Here is a 24981-nt window from a genome sequence, read left to right as displayed (position 1 = left end):
GTTTTTCGTATTGCTTGGGATTTCGCAAGCCTCATCAATGCTATGGCAGATTGTAGAACTGGCAAATGAACCTTTGACATGAAAGAAGAGAGGCAAACAATAAGGAAGAAGTTTTCCTATCAGTCCAGATACGCAGGGTTGCACAGCAGGACTAGGAAGCAAATGTCCTTGCAGGTGAGCTTTTTCGTTTCCACAGCAGGCAGTGTGAGGTATTCAGTGCATTAAGGATCCAAGTATAGCAGCAGTAAAACTTATTTTTACAGTCTAACATAGTTCCACTAGCCTAGGACTGTACAAAGAACAACACAGCACATCTAGGTTTTCCAACTGTCTTACCTGCTTTTGTTTCTCTGTACTCAAATCACAAGTTCACCAAACAGCCAAATTAAATTAACTGAAGACAACACACACATATTGTGAGTTAAGTTACCTTTTGAATTGGATATACATATTCTAACTTACATCCTCCATTTTCTAAAAAATAATAGAAAAATGTTGTTGCCACAGATAACTGATTACAGTCAGGTGAAATTTACTCAGGTCACTGCCATCATTTAGTGAACGCACACTGCAATTTTCTCAGCTGTATTTAGTGAAGGTTTTAGTTAATAATTTACACTGCACTATTTTGCTACCATTTTACTCACAATATTGTTGATCCTAGAGGAAATCAATCATACTTCAAGAAATACTTAAGAAGCTTGCTACTAAAGACAATGCACTTGACTACCAACAAAGAAAGGGAAACGAGTAGAAAAGAGGTTAAGAGGAAAGGGCGAAAAAAGGTGAAAAAAGGAAAGGGAAAAAGAGAATAAAGGGAAAAAAGGAAAGGAAAAAAAAAGGAAGGTAAAAAAAAAGAAAATTATAAACCTTGCAAGAGAATTCAAGACATAATATTTGACTAGAACAAGGTCTGCAGTAATACTACAAAATAGCATGTGGAAATTACCTGTGCTACTGTTGCAATGTATCTAATTTGGTTTCTAAGTAACAACCCAAGGGAAAATCAGGAGTAACAATATATAATACATCATTTTACTTAACAAGGACCACATTTGTAAACTTTGTACCTTAAAAAAAAACAATTTGTGTGTGCATGTATGTAAACAAACACACACAGAAATATTTTTATATGCATTTGATTACCAGCCAAGTATAAAACCAGCACTAATTCTAAACAAAATCAGAATTATTTTAATTGTTGTAAGAAATCATAGCAGGAAAATTAATCCTATAATACAATTTACTTACAAAGAAATACCCTTGAAATAGATAAAAGTAGAATTATGATTTTAAAACCTTATATAATAGATATAAATAAATTAAATGCCTTTTCTAAAAAACATTTACACTGAAATTAGGTGGATTTTCCTATTTACAGGGGACATGAACTGACTACATCAGTTAAATGTTAAAAACTCAAGGTCTTCTAAATAGTCTGATTTCCTACATTGCCCTAAATATGATGCCAAATGTTCAAAAAAAAAGCTTCATAGTCAAGAAAAAACTCTATTTTCTTTATTTCACTTATGACACAGAAGATAAACAGCAGAGGAGAGTGACAAAATTAAGTGAGCAACAGTATAAAAACTCTGGTATTTATCACTTTCAGGCACTTTCATAACTCTTAAAATAACATGGTTCAACTGTTTATTTGAAAGGAAAAAATCCTTACCTTTAGAAATTCAACTTTCTAAAAATTAAGTATGCTTTTAAGTGAATCATGATTCATTTTAACTGGAACAGCTACATTATGATGAGCTGGGCCTCAAGGAGAAATAAGCAATCTCAAATCCTATCACAGAATGCTGAAGGCAGTCACACGACAAAAGACGTCTTCAAAAAGGTATTTTTAATGAACTACATATGAATCAAGTTTCTCAAGTAGTTTAACAAGTTGATAATAAATAAAATAGCTGGTAATTTCTAACCATGGGTTACAAAGAACTTGATTCTCTTAACCTTTCTGGAAGGCACCAGGTTCCTGGCATAGCTCTATACATTGTGTGACTCCTCGAGGAGACAGCCCAACACAAAGAGACCTGATCTCAGTGAAGCATCAAACCACTCTGTGCATGTCATGGAAGGAGCACACTAAAGGCAATGAAACCAACTGTCAATGGCTTAAGCCACAGGTCAGGATACACAATGAGGTTTGAATGAGGAATGTCATACCCAACCCGAATATACTTTAGCACTGAAGAGAACAGACATCACATCCTTCAAAACAAATACTGAAAATTAAATCTAAACAATCTCAGGGCTGTTTTTTTACGTCACCAGCTTTCATCAGAGCCTTAATAGCTCTGGCCCTCATCTCGAGCTCCAGAAGCTCCAGCTGCTGTGCTGATGGCTGAACATCTTCTGACGGAGGAACGGCTAAGGTTGCTGCTTTGGGCTCCTTTGGGCTGGACTCTGCCAACCCCAGTATCTCATTCACGCTTTTCTCAATGTCCTTCTGAAGGTCATCTATCTGGCCAGCTCCACTTCTGACAGTGTTTTCTTGCACATCTTGGCCATCTTCTTCATTGCATGGGCCTTCTATGTCACTATCATATGCATCTGCATTTATGCTGAGGACATCACTATCTTCTCCCTTGCCTGTAACACAAATGTAACAATCATATAGTCGCCTAAAAGAACCATTTTTCTTTCAACTTATAAAATTGCTTTGCTTGAAGTGTTTCTCTGCAGATTAAGAGAGTGGCAAAAAGATCTATGAATTTAAGACAATTAATTCCTCTTCTTTTCCTCCTCCAACTTTCAAGGCTGATCTAATTTAGACAAGTGTTAATGCATTTTTATGCCAATTTAGAAGAACATGCAGTATAGCAAAAGCAGCAGTACCAAGAAAATTTATTCCATCCTATGGAGTTACATGATCTATTTTCCTAATTAATACATCATAAGGTTTTATATCACAAGGAAGCCTCTGCAGTGCAAAATTGATTATTGTTTATGATCTTTAAAGTAAACTTTGTTTTCAAAATGCAATTTTAAAAATGACACTTTAACACTATGTAATGTATTTTAAACAGAGTGGGACACTAGTCAGTCACAGTACTAAAAATTAATAGAAACTCCACTTACAGTGCAGGGAGGGAGAGAGTGAGGGAAAGGTGGGGAGAGAGAAAAAAATATTTTTTTTTCTGGTCAAAAAAACCCTCAAATTGCTTTTATAAACAATATTAACATTTTAAAACATAGCTCCAAGGGTTTTACTGATTCTGGATTAAAGATTTTTTTGCTATATACACTTAAAAAAAGATATTCGGCTATTCACTCCTGATCACAGGCTATGATTTGTCACAGCATTTAAGTCCCGATTTAGGAATACTGCATGCTACCCTGACTGAGAATGCACTCCTGATTTAGAATCTCACATAGTTATCAGTCCAGTACCTTGTAACACTGGTTTACTGGATTGCAAACTCTGGCCATTGTACTGGCACATACAGCGTATATGGGAACATTTACAGCTAACGTATGTGGTGCCTCCAATGTTCTAATCAAAGCTGACAAGAAAACAAATTCACCTCTGGAAAATGTACGACAAGCCATATAGATGAAGTTTACAGAGAACTTCTGGTCTTTGTTTTTTGTAAGATAAATCACAATTTTCAAGCAATAAAAGCTGAACACCTAAAACATAAATAATTCTGAAGCTATAAAAAATCCTCCTCACAGCAGTGTGTATAAAAAGTACTCATAAGAGATTAACATACCAGGGCCTTCTTCAATCCTAAGTAGTTTTTCCCTGTTCCTACTGTGACAGTAACTTCAGGATTAATATTTCAGTTTCAGATGCAGTTTTACCTATTTCCCATACTATCAAATCAACTTGTGAACAAGTTGATTTGAAAAGTTTGATGACAAGTTTGATTGACAAACTTGTCAAACAAATCAAACTTGTGACAAGTTTGATTTGAAAAGATAGTTAAACACTATCTTTTCAACTTTACTTTGCAAGACACAAAGTATGTGAAAGATCAAAAGAAATGGGAATCAACAGGATCAAGAAATGGAAATTCTTCTGTCTTGCTGCATGGCATCAGTCAGTATTTACCTAACATCCTGCTCAACTAAGCAGCATTTCCATACATCAAAAAAATATGTGCATCAATGGATCATAGTTCAAAGCCTGAAAGTTAACTCCTGAGCATGCTCATCCTAATTCTCTGCCAAAGAGAAACTGACTTTGTACTGGATCTGGCTGGGATGGAGTTAATTTTCCTCACAGCAGCCTGCCTGGGGCTGTGTTTTGGATTTGTTTCTGAAACAGTCTTGATAACACATCAGTGTTTCAGCTAGTGCTGAGCAGTGCTTGCACAGCCTCAGGTCTTTCTCTGTTTCTCAATCTGACCCCAGAGCGAGTAGGCTGGGTGTGGGCAAGAGGATGGGAGGGACAGGCAGGACAGCTGAGCCCAATTGACCAAAGGGATGTTCCATACCACATGACATTGTGCTCAGCAATAAAAGCTCAAGGAAAGGAGGAGGAAAGAGGGATGTTCATGGTTATGGCATTTGTCTTCCCAATTAACTGTTATGCATGCTGAGGCTCTGTTTTCCAGGAAGTGGATAAAAATCTGGCTGCCAATGGGAAGTAGTGAATAAATCTCTTACTTTGCTTTGTTTCAGTGCACAGCTTTTGCTTCACTTATTAAACTGTCTTTATCTTGACCCGTAAGTTTTTCTCACTTTTGCTCTTCTGATTGTCTCCCCCACCCCACTGGGGAAGGAGTAACTGAGTGGCTGATGGGTGCCTGCTACTGGCTGGGGCCAGCCCACCATGGGATTCCTTTTGGTATTGGTCACATATTAAGCAGAAACAAAATGTTAACAGTCATTCATGTCTGTCCCAGAATTACTATGGACCAGGAAGCTGGGCAAAGCTACCTGGGGTTCCATTCAGAATCTGGAGCCTCCAAAACTGTATAATACACTGTTCATACAAGCTCATTGGCCTACAGATGTTTAATTAGCTGATGGGCTTTATGTCCCTCTTTTGCAGTTGTAATTTTATCCAGTAATAAAGATCATCATTGGCATTTCTCATTATGTTTTTCATTTGGTAACTTTTACTTTTTCCTTCAGATACAGCTGCAAAATTCATTTTAGCACACTTAATTCTGTTTTTTAATTTTATTTTATCCACTTTTGCTTGTCCTCTCATTCTCTTTTTTTCCCCATAGCATCACAGGCTGCAGCTCAGCAGAATGATTAGAGTTATATCTTTAAATTTATATTGATATTCTCAAAAGCTCTTTGAAGTTAACATGTTGAGTGGAGTCACTGTTACAGCCCAAAGCCGTCATGATACTCTGGCCCATGAAGTCATAAAAAACAACAATGAAGCAATCACTTGCAACAGTCATCAATTCCCCTTGATAAAACAAAAAGTGGAAGAGATCTGCAGGAAATCTGTCAGTTCTAAGATCACTCCATACAGTACAACAAGCAACATTTAAAGCATTCCTCACAAAGCCATAGCAACCTGCTCCTAAAAGTTTTGATGCTTTTATTATGACTCTTTACTTCTCCATTTAATTCTCCTCACTAATTATTTCAGAAAAAAACATACTTCACAAAGTTACTCCAAGAGACATCTTTTAGACAACATGCTGAATTGTGAAATAGGAGTTGCAGAAAGCAAATAATGTTAGAACTTTGCAAAAGAGAAAAATAGCTTATAAGAATTTGAAACATTCTTTGATTGGAAAAGTTATTTCTGATGTTACTGCATATGGCTAGTCCAAATGAAAAAAAATAGACTGAGACAGAAACACCTACAATTCTAGTCCTTCATGTATGAAATAATACTGGCAGTTATTATATGGTGCTGATTTAATGACTGGAGTAAAACAAATAGTGCTGCAGGTTAAGAAAACTGTTTCCTTATGCAGCAAGTACTCGAACATGTATCACTAACTTACCTGCTTTTGCATTTTCTATTCTGCCAATCACTGTAGTACCTGAAAGTCTCACCCACTACGTTTTTGCATTTAAAAAGAGAAAATATACAAGACAAAACATTCATCCTCAGAGATTCAAAGATCTGTGTGTGCACTTCCACTGACACTGACTTCAAGTAAAATACACCAGTTATCAGGAGTGATGAGTGTTAAGCACCATTCCATTGGACCTCAGCTCTGCACAATCAAGCAAAGCAAGGTATCATATATCAAGACTGAACAAAATGATTAAATTACAAGCAGTCCTTTGGCAAACAATTAGTATAATGGTTATCTATGAATGTCAAAACAGAGTACGGTAGACTCTTATGAGCTTCTTAACAGAAAGTAAAACTGACTCTGGAAGAATTCAGCAAATGGTAATAGCAGTATTAGCAATCATCTATATACCAAGAAATTGAAATGACTGATGTTCCTCTTCGGCTGAAAAACTAGATATGAAGAGCCAAATGAGCCTTGCAAGAGCTTCAGTCATGTTCCAGAAGCTAAACTAGCAAACTTTGAAGAGCTGCAATTTGCTTCTAGCCACAAAAAATCCTCCAGTCTCACAGAATTAAGAAGCCAAAGTTCCTACAATGTCTTCTTCAATGTTCCCCCCTTCTTTTCTGGAATTGGGCCCAAGGGAGAGGTTGTAACCCTACACCAGCTGATTTCTAAGAGGATGATTCTCTGTGATTGCAGCTACCGTTCACAAGAGAGCTATCAGTTAACTTGAATTAGTCACTGCCCAACATCAAGAGAACAAAATTTCAGCTTTCTCCACTACATACCTTGTTTTGATTCCTGACCTTCCAGCTTGTTGTCTTCTCTCAGTGAAGAAGTAGAGTCTATACTGTTGTCCTGCCTGGAAACAAATAAGAAGACATTTTAATCTACGTCTTCTACAATTTAAGAGAACTTTTCTAAGAAACATTAACTTTAACTAACGAAATTATGTGGTAGTAGCCCAACAGGCCACCTACAGTATGAATAAAGGCAAAAGAAATGCTCAGAATGCTAATCTAAGCACTTGAGAATGAGCTTTTTTTTTGCTTTGCCTAGCAATACACAAGGATAAAGCAAATATTTCCACTACACCCTAGCCTTTCAGAATAACAATCACACTGGTAACCTCTCAGTAATATTAGGAGCTTTTCTCTAAAACTCAGAATAAATTGTCACACAGTTAAATGATTTGAAAAAACTAGTTTCCGTTGCATTAAAATACTATTTCTGTTTTCTTTGGAAATTAAGAAGCTATTTTCATGAAGTTACCATCACCCCACTGTTATCCCACAAGTGTGAGGTTGTTTACCCAGTGTGCGATAATACCACCACCATCCACCTCTCCTACATCACAATCTCAGTTTCACAAAGGGCCACTTTTTAAAACGAAATGCAACTCTACTGTTAAATTGTATTCAGTATCTGCATTTCTCATTTCTTCTATTTAAAGATTTCTACCCTTGACCTGTAAGGTTTCAACTGCTTTATACAAGGGTAAGGAAGAGATACTTTTGTGAAATGTTCATGTCCTTCAGACATTTTGCACGTACTAGTTATACAAACTGTGAAAATACTGTGAAATATACAGGAAGAAGGAAGGCAGAAGGACCCACAATCACAGGAAGAGTTCAATTGCCATGTTTAGTGAGCATTTTGACAGTAGAATTGCCAATTTCCTACCCTGAATGTCAGTGTGGCATTGGTTTCATACATATTAATATGGAATCAATGCAGTTATCCTGCCTGTGGGAGCTAAACTGCACTATAAAAAGGATAGCAGTATTCTGGTATCACAGATGTAAATATAATGACTTTAACAACTTGTTTTTCAGTAATGGCCTGAAGGCTTTTCCTAAAATTGAATACAGATCTATTTTCCCCATGCTCTCAAAGTTTTTTTTTTTCAGGTGTCCAATGGCTATGTCAGGAGGGAGAACACTGTAACACTTCTAAGCCATCTTGGTCTGAGAGACACAGTTATTTTGATTGCTATTTCCTTTTCTGTAGCAGCAAAGGTTACACATCAATAGACTCTTCTTTTTCTCCCACTTTTTGTACCCATTGCAACAAAAATGTGTATGGTAGCCTGCAATAATTGATAAAGGAGAATGTGCAGCTGTTTTCATATGCATGCAGCACCTGAAAAAAAAATTTTTAAATGTTCTGCACCTTAAGTAAGGAAACCTCAAGAGAAATGTACTGTCCAATGCCATTATAATAAACTAGGAGTAGACTATTTACTGTCATGCATTTTTCTCAGAACTCAGTGGTATGTATCCTTTCAGTTTGCTTTCCTATATGGTCAACTCAAGAAGTATTCTCCCAACCTTTTAATTTCTGTTGGGACTTTCCATTCCCAAGCAGGGCTGAAAGAGATGAACGGATACAAATTAGATGTTCAAATAGCTATGCTGAGCGGGAAGTTCTGTACATATGGCTAACCCCATCAGAAAATTATTTAAACTTTGCCTCTTCACAAAGAGAGTTTGCTCATTTATTTTCTACTCCAGTCATTTTCTACTCCTTTGTACTACAAAGGCCAGAGGTGCTGCAAGATAGATTACAGCCCTCACCCATTAGATGTAAAATAAGCCCAGGAATTCAACAAATAAAATTAGGTCTGCTGTATGTGATGGTTCAGACATGTTAATCAGAGTCTCAATCTTCCTGCTGTCATGTGGGAAAAGGAACACTGGACAACATGACATTACCATGTTCAAATTGGTAAGTAGATCGAGCAGAGGATAGGCTGTGAAGAAACGTTTTGCACTCAAACACACACCCATAAGGTCAGAGTTAACTGAGACCCACCCCAATTACCACTCCAGTGAGCCTGCACAACCTATCCCAGGGGACACACCCTCTCAGCACTCTCAGTGCCAGGCTCCAGGGACCAAAGCCTAACTGGTCCTCTGCTTTGAGACAGTGCCACACTCCTGTGTAGCAACATTTCCCCACCCACCTCCATTACTGGGTGGGGTTAGGCCAGATGCCAGCACAGACACCAGCTAAATCTGTCCATGGTGCTGTCAGAGCACACCTTCCCAGAAATTTCAGATTTTGCTCTCCTGTCACTTGCCAAGGCTTATCACACTCAGTTCTCCGTTGTACTGTCCTGTCCATTAGGTTATGTGTTTAATGGTGAGTCACCATAAGCACAAAGGCCCAGTAAGGAGCAGAGGAAAACTGCAAGCAGAGGAACCCTCCTAAGTTCATCAGTGCAGCAGGATGACCCTGCCTGAGTTGCTCCTAAGCTTGTGAAAGGAGAGAAACCAGACCATTTTCTGGAATGAAACCTAGTAAGAGCAGTCAGCTAGACAAACCACCTTATAGGCTGAAGGGTGTTACTGTCTACAGGAGCAAGGGGGTCTGTATAGGATGCTGGGGAAGAGCATTTCAGGATTGCATAAAACCTACTGGCAGATGTTTTTAAGGGGAGCATAGGAACGTGTAGGGCAGCACAGGATGTTTAGAGGAAGAACCAAAGGTGGGAAAAGAGAGAAGCCGAGGCGGATTGAGAAAGAATAAGCATGGGGAAGAAAAAGAGAAAAAGAGAAGATATAGGGCCAGCAGAGCATAAACGGGTTGCTGGTCAGTACACTTGTCTGGCCAAGCCCTGGACCTGATCACCACAGTCTGTCCTGCCTTCTTATTGAACTCTATTGCTATACTAACTATTTTTCCAAATGAGACGACACTATTTTCTGTATATATACGCATGCGCATGTGTGTGTCTTCTAAGTGTCAGCAACTGCAAAGGGGACCGCAGGTCACAGAGGCCTGCAGGACTGTGCTGCCAGAAACTAGACAGAATGAAAAATGTGCACACTTCCTCAGGGTACTTCAATGTCATGCATTTGTGTGTATGCAGATGCTTGTAATTCACCAGTAAACCTCAGGCTAGTCTAGCCAGCCAGTAGGATGACAGGTCTGGGAGCCAGGTACCAGACAGACTGTAAGATCAGAGGCCAATTTCCTGAAAGAGACCAGGGTCTGCAAGTAGGCAAACTGAGGGACCATTCCTCAGCTAGATACCCAAGAGATCAACAGTCTGAGTGTCAGCTGCTGGGGACAATCATAGGTCTGCACCAGCTATCAGAGACACCTGTGTGCACAAGGAGTTCTGAGTGGCAACCAGAGTGGGGATGCAAACCTTGCGGGCTTGTATAGCAACTGGGGAGAGCAGTGGATCTGGGACCAGCTACTGGTTAACAGATCTGGAAGGATCCACTTTTTTTTTTTAAGCAACTCCTAATGATTTGTTATACTTAGTCACTCAAATCTTGAGGAAAACAAGTTTGTCATACACCCTGCTCATCCCTAAGAGCAAAAGCTTCTTAGGCTGCCCCTGCCCGTCCTCCCTCACACACTTGCTTCATCATTTTAAACTGAGTAGTCATCTCTGCACTGGACAGCAGCGTGTCACTTGGGAAAGTCTGATGTTGCACAAATAGTATCCAGGCAAGAAACTTCACATCTCTGGCATCACGCTGACATCCAACACCAAATTTCACTGAGCAATTATAATCACCCCATTGACAGAAAACTCGGAGTGACCTCTACGGTTCAAACATTGGCTGTGAAATTACCTAGACCCATTTTAACAGCTACGTAAAAAGAAATTATCAATAGAAAAAAAATCACATATCAAAACTTGTTGTAAAGTTTCCTCCTGTTACCTTGACATTATCACTGATTATAGCAAAACCACATTCCTTTAAAGACCACCTCCTGTCAACAAAAGAATTTTTAGAACCCAAAAGTACTTTTACAGCACATTTTACGCTTTCAGAATTGATTGGATTGGACTGTATTGCTGGTGAACCTTCACTACTTCCTTTAATAGGCGGGCATTTTGCACCATCTTGTGGCCAAGCAGAAGCAGTTCACAGTTCAGTTTTGCTCTCAACTTGTTAACCTTAACTTGTTTGTTAGTAAATATTTTATTACAGTTTGTTGGTGACGAACACTGTAAATTTAAATGTGCCCTATGATGGCTTTTCATGTTGGCATGCTCCACACTAGTGCAATACTTACCTGGGCTCAAACACGTGGATTCTTTACAGAATCTATTACTTTCAGGAACCTGCATAGCTGCCTAAGAAATCTCAGTTTGAGGGTAATTTGGTACCACATCCAGCAGATTATGCAGAGTTAGGCAAGACAGTAGCCCAGGTTAGGAAAAGGGGTACTGGTCAGAGGAGTGGACAGCTAAGGATTAAGACAATAGCACCGCAATACTGGTGGCTGGGATTCCAAGCATCAGCAGTAACTGGGGTGAACACCCGCAGGAAAAGTTTTGTGACAGAAAAAAATATCTTAATGTGCTGGACTAGAAGACAGTCTGACAACATGAGATACAGTCACACTGATACTCTGATACTTTCCTTACAGGGCTTTTAATTGTCGTTAAGAAACATTCAACTAAATCTCTGGAGTGAGGCTTGAGATCAGTACCTCTGCTACTCTGACATAAAGATGATGTACCTTCCTAAATTAAAATTTGCCTTCACAGTTCCAAGTCTGAAAAAATATTTCTAGAAGTCCCAAGTCCTTGTAAGCTTCCTGCAAATTTTTGTTCCAAGGGTAGTTTTCCATGATGAATTAGAACTAAAATAATTAACAGCAAGCAATTTTTAAAAAAAAAGAAAACAGTCCTTATGAAGTAGTGCTCCTCAGGAAAGGTATCCCAAATGACAGATGCTAATCAAATAGTTTAATGCGCTATGAAATGTCCATCAGTCCAATTACAGGTGAAGTTTGAGGACACCATAAGAACAGAAGACAGTGAACAGATGCCAAGTACTAATGTATCTGCCCATGACTCATGTAGCCTATTCTTGCAGTGATTCCAAATGGTGAAGGTAACCAAATTGTCCTAGAGGGGTAAATATCAGATGGCGATTGCATGCTTGTGAACATCCCAGTACCTAGGAGCAAAACATGTTAAAACAAGGCAAGCCTCTAAACTGCTACCCTTTCTAAAACAAAACAAACAAAAACTGCACTCATGACCACAAAGCAGTAAAAAGCCTATAAATTCTTGAAGGAGTGAATATTAAACCGCAAATGTTCACAAAGTGAAAAAAATAAGCACATTAGATTTTCAAAGCAAAAGATCATTTACCCACATTATGGACATGAACATATGATCATTATAATGATATCAGCATGCTTGTTCTTTTAATACATATTTTATTACTACAGCAAATAATTTATTTTCAGTCCTTCAGTTGGAGGGTATTTAAAAAGCCAATTCAGGGAGCAGGAAAGGAATAGCTCAAGAACACGCCAATACCTTTTGAATGAGATGGGAAGAATGCCTACTGGGTTTTGCAGGGCATTAATTGGCTAACTCCTTTCAATTAAATATCTGTCATTTAGTTGGAACCTTGGTATACAGCAATTCTCTTGGTTTAACAGTATTCCATTGCAGACAGTAACACAGAAACCATAACAAGAATCTGAGAACTGCATAGTTAATCTACACAGAGCTCAAAAGTAATGAAGCGTTATCTATTGTAACAGCAATTTCCAGTTATTGGCAAACATAGGCCCCGCTTCTTCAGTTATGCATGCTTACTCCAGGATTTCTAGCGTTTAACACAGAAGCAGCTGGTGACAAAATAGCAAAGCAAGTGCTTTACATGCTAATGGAAGCATCTGAAGCTTTTACAAAGCTGAAATCTAGGACAAGCCTCAGGACTTCCGGTTCTGGTGGCAGAATGAGGATATGTGCATCAGAAAAAGGAATGTTCAATTTACAATTACAGATGTGATACTATCCAAAAGCTTCAGATAAAGGTCTGAATTTTGCAATCTTCCCTGTACCTGGAGAAACTTCTCTAAACCCCTGCTACTTTTAGAAGGTACAGACTGGAAGCAGGTCTTTAGAGACAGATAAGTATTTACATATTTCAGGGGGAAAAAAAAGCCTGTATATTTTGATACACTTAATTTCTTCAGATATATTGATTTAAGCTTTCTGGATTTCTATTGATACATGGATATTGCTGGAGGTATAAGTTTGTTGAATTTATTTATTTTTTTTTAAGAACAAGGATGAAAGAAAAGTGATGTTTCCAATCAGTTAACAAATTTTTAACTAGAGTAAGACTTGCTATTCACATTTTTCCTTCTCACGTTTACATGTCCATGAAAACAACTAAGGCAAGTCGGACTTAAAACAAAAAAGCTTTAATGTTGCATCATTAACAGAATGCAGAAAAAAAGTAGTCATTTACAAGAAAACCACAAGAAATGAAGACAAACTATGAACAACCACCAGTGAGAACATAAACAAAGAAACTGCCTTTTTCATTCTGAAAAGTCTTTTCTCTTCCCAGGGCAAATAAATTCACCCATTTAAACTCAGATGATAATTTAAAACATATTAATGATTACAAACAACCAAAGCTTAGCTCAGCAATGCAGTTTTCACTACTTCTACACTGTTGCATCTTTAGCCTCCCTGCCTACTGACTGACTTGTTGCTGTTCTGGCTGAAACACACAGTTTTCTGAAGTTTTGCAAACTTGTATTTATATTTGTTTACACACGGATTGCAAAAAAGTTAGACTAAATGCCCAAAGATTAGACCTATTTAGTAAAAAGGGCTTGTGACATTTTACAGTTGTAAAAGCATAATATTGTTCTACTTACTGAGCACTGGGCTTAATGATTAATACAAAACCTTAATTTTCCTCGTTTTACCTATTTCCTCCTATCCCTTTATTTCTCTATCATCCAAACAGCTTTCCCTTTTTGTTTTTTGTTAAAGTTAGCACACAGCTCAACCTACGAGCCAAGGTTCTGAGACAGCACCCTTGTGTGTAGCATACTATTTTTTAACCCACTGCATTAAAAGGAGAACAAAAGCCACAATTCCTACACCAACATATCTTGCCTGGCCATTTTGGAGGGGTCTGAAGTATTAAACTATCAGGATGGAGATAGATACACAAAAATCAGGGGCACCTCAACCATTCTGTTCGTCAAAGCAAACAATCTCTTATTTTCTCTTACTTTTTCTTTTAAACACAATTTCTTCTTGATTTTGCTGTCAGTTACTGCTCACGTCTTTCTCATCAGCCACATAAGGTGACCTAGCTTTGTCAGTTTTTGGTAACCACAGCAATCACTAAAGAACTTGGTCAGCTTTAATTCTGCTGTACTTCAACACAGCTATGAGAAAAGGTTGACAACACCAACTCACTTTGGTTTACTCACTGCTTATGCCTGGAATATTATCTGTATAGTGTAAAAACAGTAGACTTCCAAACTGCGATTTAGATCCTATAGATGTTGTTTTCCTGAAACTTTCCTACTTGCCATGGGCAAATGGGTTGTTAAGTGTTTTCAGAAACCCGCTAGTTAAAAAATGGTAAATCCTGCTTGCTTTCCTTATTTTGTTGTTTTATTCATTAATTGACAGTAACAATTTCCCCTTTTTAGGTTTTTACCAGGTCAAATCATTACTTTGTTTGCATATAAGCAAGGCTTAACTCAATATACTGTAGCTGAGGGTCATAGATACATGTCTCAAGAGTAGCTTTGAAACACCTTGCAGCCATGGAAGTACCTTCCTGAAATCTAGCAGCACTAATCCTGCCATACTTCTTTAAGATGAGGAACATTTCATGTATTTTGCAATAGTAAACAGCTTGTGAATTAGGCCTTAAAAAAAAAATCATATCATTTCTCCAGACATCAAAATCCTGGGCCATTTTTCATGGTTTCCTTAGCCAACAAGTTTGTCTTCTCATTCTATTTAGGAGTTCACTGGCAAAACATGAACCAGTTAACAGAGACTCCTTTACATAAGGAGACCTGATATTTAGTGTATTTTGTAGTTTTTTAATTTTTTATTTTGCCTTTTTATATAGCCAGCAGAGGCTATGTCCAAAATAAGAAAATGAGTCCACATAAATGGGTGTACTGACACCATTCACAGATCACGTAGGCAACAAATAGCAAAGGGGGATACAGCCACAAATCAGCCTCCAAATGGAACCCTAGAAGAAATAGTGTCAGAGGGTATTAAAACTGTATCACATGAGAAAAACGGAAACATCACTTAACTTAGTATCACTCCATTTTCTAGTATATTTGCATGATGTATGATGAGATGTGACCAAAGAAAATTACTTCATCCAATAACTTCATAAGTTGTTCTGAATCAAAGACAGGATCAGAAACCAGGTCTCTGTTAAATCAAAAATCCTGACCAGAATGTGAAATTTGGATTACTATCACTACCTTTCCCATCCATTTATTCCTATTTACTACGTCTAGATGAACTAACCAAACCAGCAACTAAGAAGTATTTGAATCTACCCAACGCTGGTGTATTGTCTTGTATAGTCTCAGAGGTTTATTAAGTTTGATCATTTCTCATGAAAAATTCCTGTATTGTTCAGTATTCTTAAATTAAGTTTAAGTGTTTTGTCTTTTACTCACTGACTGACTGATTCACCTCCAGTCTTGTCTCCTCCATCTGCCTCCTCGTCAGTATCAGAATCAGCTCCAATCTTGCCTAGATATACACAGTTTCAAACATGAAAATTTAGGCAGGTAATATAATTAATCCTATATACTTAGGCTTACTCTTAACAATTAACTCTATTGCAATAATCAGCAGAAGAGGTTTTTTCCCCAGTTAAAGTAGATGTTCTATAATTAGATTTACTCAAAACCAAAAACCTTATTTCAGTTACACTGTATTATGAAAAAAAAAAAACAGAATAGCTATTGCTATACGATAGTATAGGCACTAAAAATAAAGCACAGGAGATAGAATTAATAGAAGGTACTCTGCAGCATTCAAGATTCAAAGAGTTCCACTTAATTGACAAGACAGCAACACATTTATAAATGAAGTTCAGTAAGATACTCAAAAGCTGGAATATCATATCCTTAATCAAAGTACATGAACTGTGTGTCTCAGCAGAGCAGAGGGATCCACCAAGAATCCTTTAATTACACTGAATACTCTACTGCAATTACTAATACAATTGAACTGGTATTGTAGTACATCAGATTTCCCCTGCAGAGAATCAGGAGGCAACTTAATGTCAGTTAACCTAAAATAATGGATTTCAAACAATACTTCTACACTCCTAGCTTTGTTTTTTCCAAGTCAAAAGCTTTGTTCTTAGTTTGGGTACTAAGGAAAAGAAGTTTATACTACTTTTTTCTGAATAGGGGTCCCTTATAGCTTCTAAATCAATGGATGATTTCATCCAAGCTGAAAAGATCAAACCCAGCATATATATACACACACACACTAGTAAGTATATATTAGTGTGTGTATATATATCAGTATTACATATGTACACATGCTAATATTATGTATATAGTGTGTGTGTATATATATTAGTAGCTAGAAACGGAGTGAAAATCCAGTTTAGAGGCAGACTATTCTCTGCTGTACAGTGCTGCCTAAGTTTCATTCATACCTTCAAGTATCTTCAACAGTTTTTTTTCAGATAACAGCTCCAACTGCTCCAAGCAAAGCCTTTTGATTTCGTCCATGGAACAATTCTAAGAAGACAGATAAGACAGACCACAAGCAACTAAAAATTTCTGAGGACAAAGTAATTATGAACGGTAAGTAGCACTCCAACTGTACTGCATGAAGAGCTAACTCAGATTGCAAGTCCCCTCCCTATTCTCACCTGTATTGATGCAACTATTGAAGAACACCAGGTAGCTGTTTCAGTTTTGACAACTACCAGAAATAGTGTGTGTGTGTGGTTTTTTTCTGAAAAATTAAGCAATATACGCTATCGGTTACTTGACCTATGGCCTGGTGTTTTCACTGCAGCTGCAACACTAAGCAGTAGAAATACTGGGCCATATGTGTGAAGCATGGGACTGCATACAACTGTAGCCCTGATTACTCCCAATTCTCCATCACTTGGGAGCAGGTGGATTACATAATTAAGCCTGCAAAGACCAGCACCAACTGTTGAATACAAGTTCACAAACTGAAGCAAACACTGCTATTGACAACATACCAACAGTTGTAAATCATAATAAAGATAAGAAATATGTAAATTGTGATCCATTTCTCATGCTTGATACTACCACATGCTGCCACAGATTTTATGGGTATTCCAGTTACCTTCACATCTTTTGTACTACTTGGTGTCCTCTTGGTGAAATAAAGTGATAATTTCACGCTTTCAAATGAACTATGATACCACGTACAAGTACTAAAATTAGAAAGTGCCGAGCATACTGTAACATTCACGACTCTAGTGTAGGTTTGGTTCTACACCACCTCGCAACTTCCTTTCTAACTCAGTAACGCCTTTGCCTCCAGCTGCACCAGACCTCTTCTCCCAGAGATAAGAAATGGATGAGACTGTATGCAGTTCACCACGTGCTTAAATGAAGAAGTCTTGCCTCACTTATATTAATAAGATGATTCAAAGATAAAAATTAAAGACAAAAATTTTAAAACTATTAACAAACATCACACAAATGGCATTTCACCTGCAGCCTCTTCTTCTGTACAGGCTGCTAGCCTAATTTATTATTACCAAGTCCTGCAGTTCACAAGACTCAAAAAGCCTATGTTCTAAGCCAGTAAAACTCAAGCGATACTACCACTAAAGTCAACAGAAGTTACAGCTTCAGAAGCTGTTTATCAATAAGGGGTTTTATTGCTTATCTCAGACATTAATTTAATACTGTACAAAGAAATTCAGCTGACACAAACAGAAATCAAACTTTTATTAACAAATCAGCATATTTATTAGTGAACAACACTACTGAATTTACTCCATGCAATTATGAAACTCCTTTTCCATTTAACTAACCAGTACAGACAGATGGTATAAAAATAAGCAGCCTGCAGTTCAGCAATGGCTGAGCAGTGGAAAAAGGAGTAAGCTGGAATAGCTACATCAAATCTTAAAAAAGTCTTACTTTCAGACACTTTATAAAATCTTTATTTAAGAAATATACAGGCAGCTTTTAAGCTGGAAGTCCACTAGACTTGAGAGATAAATGTGCTTTGTTACACAAGCATTCAAGCTTGTAAAAAGTATATAAAGTTAAGTGTATTTCAGTACCTTTAAAATATCAGGCAGCATCTTCTGTAGTTTTTTCTCCCCTATGACACAGAAACACTGTTGAAGCATTTCTTTTTTGTCCGCGATGTAGAAACTGACTGGTTTGAGTGACACGCTGAGATCTAATCCTCCTTCTTCTATATCACTGGGTTGTTCAGCTTCTTCCACTTTTTCTCCGGATGGTACATTGCACTTTTCTTCCTAAAATCAAGGAAAGCAAGTAAATTTCACATTTCCTGTGAACTAGAGAAGAAGGAAACTTACAGCTTAATTTGTGCTTGCAACAGCTTTCCCTTCATAATTGCAAGGTACACCTCAAGGTAGACTTCTGAGCTTCCAAATAGTGTTTCAGTTTGCAAGCTAACTGCCTTACAGAAGCTACATTTTTGGTTACTAAAACCATTCTTATGCTAGGGGAAATTTTAAAAGCTTCAAGAGGCAAAAAATACTTTTAAATATTAACTGGAAAATATTATCTGCAAATACCTAGCTGCTGCTTATACATGAAAGCATGCTTTAAGGCAGAAGAAATCCATCTCTCCGATTTGCTGTGCAGTTAAATCACTAATCTCGTAAGTTATAGCTACCCCACTAAGAAGGAAATTGGCATACAGTTCCCTGTGTGGCACAGTCTTCTGAGAATAAAAGTGGGCTTTCTATCAGAACATGTATCTTCCATACATCAGTGGAAGGCCTCTACAGTTAAAAAAAAACAGCTAGAAATACATTTTGACAGCTCCACGATTCACTCAGGCGTGTGCATCATGCGAATATTCGTACTCGTGCACCAACACCTCCTAGAACAGACTTCCAATCCTGCAAGCATGAGCACCACGATTGGGGTCACCTCTGAGCTTGTGCCCTGCATCTCCTGCGCCTGGGAAAACAGACCGGTCTCCCCTGGCCGTGCACGGGGGCGCCACGGCACTGCCCGTCCTGGCCGTGGGTGCCTTCGCTGCACGCCTCCCCGCGCTGCCCCTCCGAGTTCTCTCCTCTATGCAGCTGCAGGCAGACAAGTTCTGACTGAACGTAATCGGCCCTGAGCTTCTTCTGCCGCAGGTCCGGACAGGAGCCAGCCGCAACCATCCGGCCGAGAAGCGGGCACAGCCGCCTGCCCCCCGACCCTTCCCGCAGCCAGCTCAGGCAGTGACAGCAGCCAGGCCTCGCCCGCCGGGGTGGCACAGAAGGCGGGCGCGGCGGCGACGGGGAGGGCCGCGTCGCGCCCCAGAAGGCACGGGCGGGCCCGAGCCCCATCACTCCGAGGCGGAGCGGGGAAAGCAGCGGCCAGAGCCGCGAAGCGGCCGCCCGCCCCACCTTCCCGCGCTACCTCCAGGGCACCGTGGCTGGACTCGGTGCTCCGCCGCTTCCTCTCGCTGCCACCCGGCCCCGAGGCTCCCTCCGGGCAGCAGGAACGCGAGCGGCGCCGCTTCTTCTCCTTCGAAGACCGCCTGCCCGGCATCGCCCCGCCGGGCTCCGCCGCTCCCCACAACCCTCACATCCGCGCGCCCCACGGACCGCCCCCGCGCCGGGCAGGCCCGCGCCCAGGGCGAGGCGTGCTTCCGGCAGAGCCCTGATAGGCCGCGTCGCAGGGCGTCCCCGCCCTTTCCGGCGGGGAGCCGCTCGCGCTTTCCGTTCCCTTAGCGGCCGGGCTGTCCGTTCCCTTGGCGGCCGGGCTGTCCGTTAGCGGCGGGGCTGTCCGTTCCCTTAGCGGCCGGGCTGTCCGTTAGCGGCGGGGCTGGCGGGCGGCCTCGGCCTCGGGGTTCCCCCCGGGGGTTTGCGCGGCGCTGCTGCTGGCGGCTGTCTGCCGAGCCCCCACACGCCCTTCTGCCTGCCGGGCTGTGCAGTGGTCTTGGGATGGTTTTTTAGTGTCGTTGCGTATTTTTTTCGGGTAGCGAGGCGGGAATAAAGCGGTTTCCAAACGTAGGCAGGCCACCCATTTATACAAATGCCTTTATCCTCTGTAATTACTATTTGATCGTGACCGGTTTTCCTGGCTTTCAGCATTTGTAACAATGTGAGGGCCTTCGTTCTCTTTCCTTGGTTCTTTGGAACCAAAGATCCTGCCCGAAGCCTTGGAAACCCAAGTAGATGACATAAAATCCAGGCAAACTATGTTATCCAGGTAACATTGTCTTTGTGCTCAGTAGCACTTGCAAAGCATCTGAATAGATTTGTGAGACGTTCTGCCGGGGGAAAGAAAAAAGTCTTTAATGCTGATTTGTCTCATCTGGGTCTAGCCTTTGCCATAGTCCATATAGTCTGCCCATAGTCCATATAGCAGAGAGGCATTCAACTTAATTCTCTCTTGTTCTGGAGAGTCACCTCTCAGACTTGCTTAAAAATTGTTAGAGCTGCTGCTCTGAGCCCCTGGTATGAAGCTTTAAGCAACAGATTACACATTACAGTAATCACCTTAACTTGGTTGTCGTGTAACCTTTTGTCCCCAGAAACTTGTTCTTACTGATTTGGTTGATGTATTGCTGACTCCTACTGAGATATGCTCCATTAAAAATGGTTCAAGCATGGAAATACTCATAATAAAAAATCAAATATGCACATCCCAGTGAGTGCTAATGTCAACAATAAATTTAGTTTCTGTGATATTTCATGAGTATTGCAGAAGTGTGACACAAACTATTTTTCATGGGATGCAAACAAGTAGGAATCACAGCAGAGAAGCCCGTTAAAGGCAGATGACCACTGTGCAATTCAGTAAGACACTGATCAGCCTGCAGCCACCAACGCCAAGATTAGCTATAGAGGGAAATGCCAATTAAAGAGGATAGTTAGCTGAAAATAAAGACCAGGGTAGACACATGTCCATCATTACACAGAAAGAATTTGTATTAAGAACCTCCTTTTCCGTGCAGAGACATGCAACAATTTTCTTCTTTATTTAATGCACCAGTGTCCATCTTTCTTCTGGGTCAGTGTTTTTCCCAGATTCAAACACATTGCCTTCCAGTTTGATATATTCCACAGTGTTGGATCTTCAAGCAACATTGGTGGTACTGCCCCATTTAGGTAGAGGGCCACCAAATGCAAGTTGTACAAAGCTAGTGGTGGTCAAAAGCATTGTGGCCAGATGATAAAAAGTAATAAACCAATACAGGTAACGCAGTGGTTGCCACTGGGTTTTCAAAAGGGTTAGAAGAATTTATTTTTTTTCAGTAAGCATGAGTCCCTGCGGAGTCAGATGATGTGCAGTCACAGGGTCAGAGCTGATCTTGATTAATCTGTGTTGTTAGATTATCTGGATGGGTGGGAATAGATCTTCATATTTATCATCACAAAATGACAGCCTTAGTGTACTCTGAAGATGGCAGAGGTAAAGTAATTAGTAAATGTTGATGAGGGGTGTACAAGTTTGCCATGAAAATGAGATCCCTTGAGCAACTATATGGAAAATAAAGGGTTAAGCAGTATATGGTTAGGCATGGAAACAGGACAAGTATTAAAGATGAATGAGGAATAATCAAATACCTAATAACTACCTGAGCTGCTATTTTTATACAAAACCTGCACCTTTGTGTGGACTATGTTTCCAATGAATGCAGCATCTATTCATGCAGAGTACAGAAGCTAAGTGGGTGTGTTGATAAAATGATTTCTAACAATATTGGCATTTCTGTGGTCACAGACTTCAAAATTTACTGTTGAAAAGGGGTAGTTAATACTTAATACTTCTCTTTTTCCATGTGTTTGATACCAACCAACATTTGCAAATTCATCTGTGCAATTGGAAAGTCTAGAAAAAAACTGCCCACCAAAATGCAAAGCTCAATCTCTACAGTCAATAAACATCAAAAGTCCATTGGAACAATAGGAAATCTGAAAATGCCCAGATATTCCTTTAGGGTTTCAACAGTCGCATACATTGTCTTGTTGTTGGACATTTAATTTCACAGTCTATTCAGTTTGAAAAGGTGGGAAATGTGTACTGTTCCTAGACTTTGGATTTGCTGATAGTTTAAAGAGAGGGGAAAAAAAAAGGAAAGTGATCACAGTATATAGTAATAGATCAAATTCAGCTAAGTTTAACTAAGTATTTTTAAACAAAAAACTTCACACAATTGGAACCAGTAGGTTATAACATTTCCTAAAGCATTTACAGTTACCTTTTTCATACTGATCTATAGTACTACTCTTCTACAGTAGAGTACTTTAGCATATTACATTATAGAGAAGTGACTGTATTCAATGATTCAGGAATGTATAGTTCAATGTACAGTGCTTTTAATGAAATAGGTTTGCAGACTGAAATTAGTCTGTCTGCAACCTGAACATGACTGACTAGTTTTTAAAAGTCTGCTTGAGATTAGGCCCTAATGAGAGCAAGGTGCATCCTAATAATAAACGTTACAGAAATCTCGTGATTCACGTATCCCAGGTTATGTGACTAGTCTCCATTTGTCTTGGCAAGTACAGCAGTTAGTGCTGACCTAAGTTTTGATTCCTCATTTAGTTGCCTAGTAAAGCATTTTATATTGTGTCTTGAGTTCTGGTCTAAGTAGATCCCACGTACTTCCACTTCATAAAACCCAAGACAGGCCTAACAACAAAGGTCTAATGTGAAGTGCTACTACGTGCTGTTTGTTTTTCTTTCTAAGAGCTTCCATTCTAGCTTAAAAAAAGATCCCAACAGAAGAATTGTATCACCTACTAAGAAGCTTTGAATTCTTAGCAGAAGACACAATTTCTCTTCAAGGGGCTCTTGAAATCTCTTAAACATACTTTTACTATTTCCCTGATGAATCAAATCAGGAACACTTAGCACACAGATCAACTTATTTGAGGTTTATTGCCGTAGATAGGAAGTCAGCTCTGAGTTCTGTGCTAGGCACATACTTGTTTTCAATGTCCTCTGGTATCAAAAGATTGTGGACCGTGGACCTACTGTCTTGCACGTTTCCTAGGCACAGATTTAACATCCTTTCACTGAAATGGGACCTTCATCCTGGTGACATCCTTAAGGTTTTCTAGTTGTTGGTGATCTCAGCAGCAGATTTTGTAGTACACTTACATATATTTGTGTTTATGTACATGCATGCTTACATGTACCACAATGGAGTTTTAGAACAGTGTCATTTAAAACAAGAGCAATAGTGATTATTCATTTTCAAGATAATACTGACAAAAATAGGATATTTAGTTGTTATACATTGGATGACAGAAAAAAAATGTCCACTGCTTTGTAAAAGATGCGAGTTTCTCCCCTTTTTACACTCAGCCTGTGTTAGCACATACCCAGTTTTGCTAGCTTGGGAAAATCCTCACTGAAAGCTATGGTACAAATGCACAAAGGCATAAGAATGCCAACATACTACTTTGTCAATTAAAAAAAAAACAAAAACCCTTGTTGTAAGATCTTACAATATACTGTAAGATCTTGCTGTGGGTTGTAACTTTTTTTTTCATTACCTCCTTTACACATTACCTCTATTGCCTGTGCTGCCACTGCATGTCTTTGTGGAGACAGACCCTCCAAGGACAATTCCTGGGGGCATGGAATCCAACGTCCCCCAATCCCTCTGTTCCCTCAGACAGTACTACTACATCATGGAACAGTCAGGTATCACAGTACCCTGTAGCAGCAGGTGTCCGTCTATCTAAATATTCCTGGCCTGCTTTGTATATCTTGCCTAACATCTACTGTTGCAGTCCCCAGACAAAGGATTTTTTGCTGTGCCCCCTCATTTCCCTGCAAATTTAAGTGAATTTTGTAATATCTCATAATATACCATTTCTTGGAGTTGCCAGAGTATGTTTATTAATATGAACATTAATTTTTGGTCTGGGAAATTCATGACAATTTTAACATAAAGAGGTAATCTGTAACAGAGCAATCCCATAATAACAAAACCAAAATGTTAGATGAGTATAGATTTCTTAAAATAGCACATGTACAAACACAGTTAAAGAGCACAACATTAAAAAGCTAAAGCTTCAAGAACAATTGTATAGTAGGCAACCAAAATTCAACAGACAGGCACAGTACTTCACAGACATGATTCCTAAAGGTAGCTTCTTAGATGTTTTCCCAGGAAGGGGTTGACCTATTGTTAAGCACTGTACATCCTGAATCATCTCTTGGACTGCCTTATACGTGAACCTGCAATGGGTCAAATGAGAAAAACTGTGACTAAGGCCATGATCAGGACTGTTTTTGAGGATAGTATCTGGAAATTCATCAGAAGTGTAACAGTACAAGTGTGCAACTAAGTATCTGAGAAACAAGGTTTGCTGGAAGTAATGTAATCAGACAGTTCAGTTAGATGGAGCAAAAAAAGTTAGATCTCTTGGTCACAAAATCCTTCACATCTGGCATAGATGAGGCAGACAGGTATCACGTGATGAAGAGCTCATGTGCCAAAAAAGCTTGCCCATTCTCTTCACGTTTTCCATTCTTCTAGTCTAATGAAGAATGTAACTTGAAGTTTGACCATCTTGACTTCATCTTAATTCTAAACCAAAGTGTAACAGTTGCAGGAGTAGCAGCAAATAACATTCCCCTTTTGAGCTGAACATCTTGGATCTGCTGGAATAGCTGTAAAATATTATTTTCCCTTTTCACAGTCACCACAGTTACTATGTTAAAGCTACTTCATAAAACTTACATTTGTACAGTTCAGAATATTTCAGTAGAAAGGAACCTATAATGATCATCCAGCTCAACTGCCTGACCACTTCAGGGCTGACCAAAATTTAAAGCAAATTATTAAGGGCGTTGTCCAAATGCCTCTTAAACACCGACAGGCACAGGACATTGACCACCTCTAGGAAGCTTCTTCCAGTTTCTGCTGCTCAATCTGTTCTCTGCACCTAAATTTCTCTCCACTCTCCAAGACGACTTTTTTTTTTAAAAAAATAATCTAGTATTTTACAACATACTTCAGAGTAAGACACTTGCTATCAACTGGTGGAGTATTCCCGTCATTAAAAGT

General features: G+C 39.3%; 1 protein-coding gene across 1 annotated transcript; it reads right to left on the bottom strand.

The window, feature by feature from the left end:
* Positions 1-1503: 1503 nt before the first annotated feature.
* Positions 1504-19569, bottom strand: CAAP1 (caspase activity and apoptosis inhibitor 1). Its single transcript, XM_072860584.1, has 6 exons — positions 19365-19569; positions 18038-18238; positions 16415-16499; positions 15417-15492; positions 6743-6816; positions 1504-2601 (listed from the first exon to the last, which is right to left on the bottom strand). The coding sequence occupies exons 1-6, from the start codon at positions 19494-19496 to the stop codon at positions 2258-2260; spliced, it is 912 nt and encodes a 303-aa protein (XP_072716685.1). The 5' UTR covers positions 19497-19569; the 3' UTR covers positions 1504-2257.
* Positions 19570-24981: the final 5412 nt, after the last annotated feature.

Source organism: Ciconia boyciana, chromosome 4 (genome assembly GCF_034638445.1).
Source record: "Ciconia boyciana chromosome 4, ASM3463844v1, whole genome shotgun sequence".
In the NCBI taxonomy this organism is placed as follows: domain Eukaryota; kingdom Metazoa; phylum Chordata; class Aves; order Ciconiiformes; family Ciconiidae; genus Ciconia; species Ciconia boyciana.
Note: the sequence above shows the minus strand (reverse complement) of the source record. Positions and strands in the feature narration are given on the sequence as shown.

What these genes read in the sequence shown, in the direction of transcription:
- CAAP1 (XM_072860584.1), bottom strand. Translation starts at nt 19,496, where the DNA reads ATGCCGGGCAGGCGGTCTTCGAAGGAGAAGAAGCGGCGCCGCTCGCGT. An exon ending in CCAGCCACGGTGCCCTGGAG is followed by an intron (nt 18,239 to 19,364) that starts GTAGCGCGGGAA and finishes CCTTGATTTTAG; the next exon opens with GAAGAAAAGTGCAATGTACC. An exon ending in TGCTGCCTGATATTTTAAAG is followed by an intron (nt 16,500 to 18,037) that starts GTACTGAAATAC and finishes CTGTCTTCTTAG; the next exon opens with AATTGTTCCATGGACGAAAT.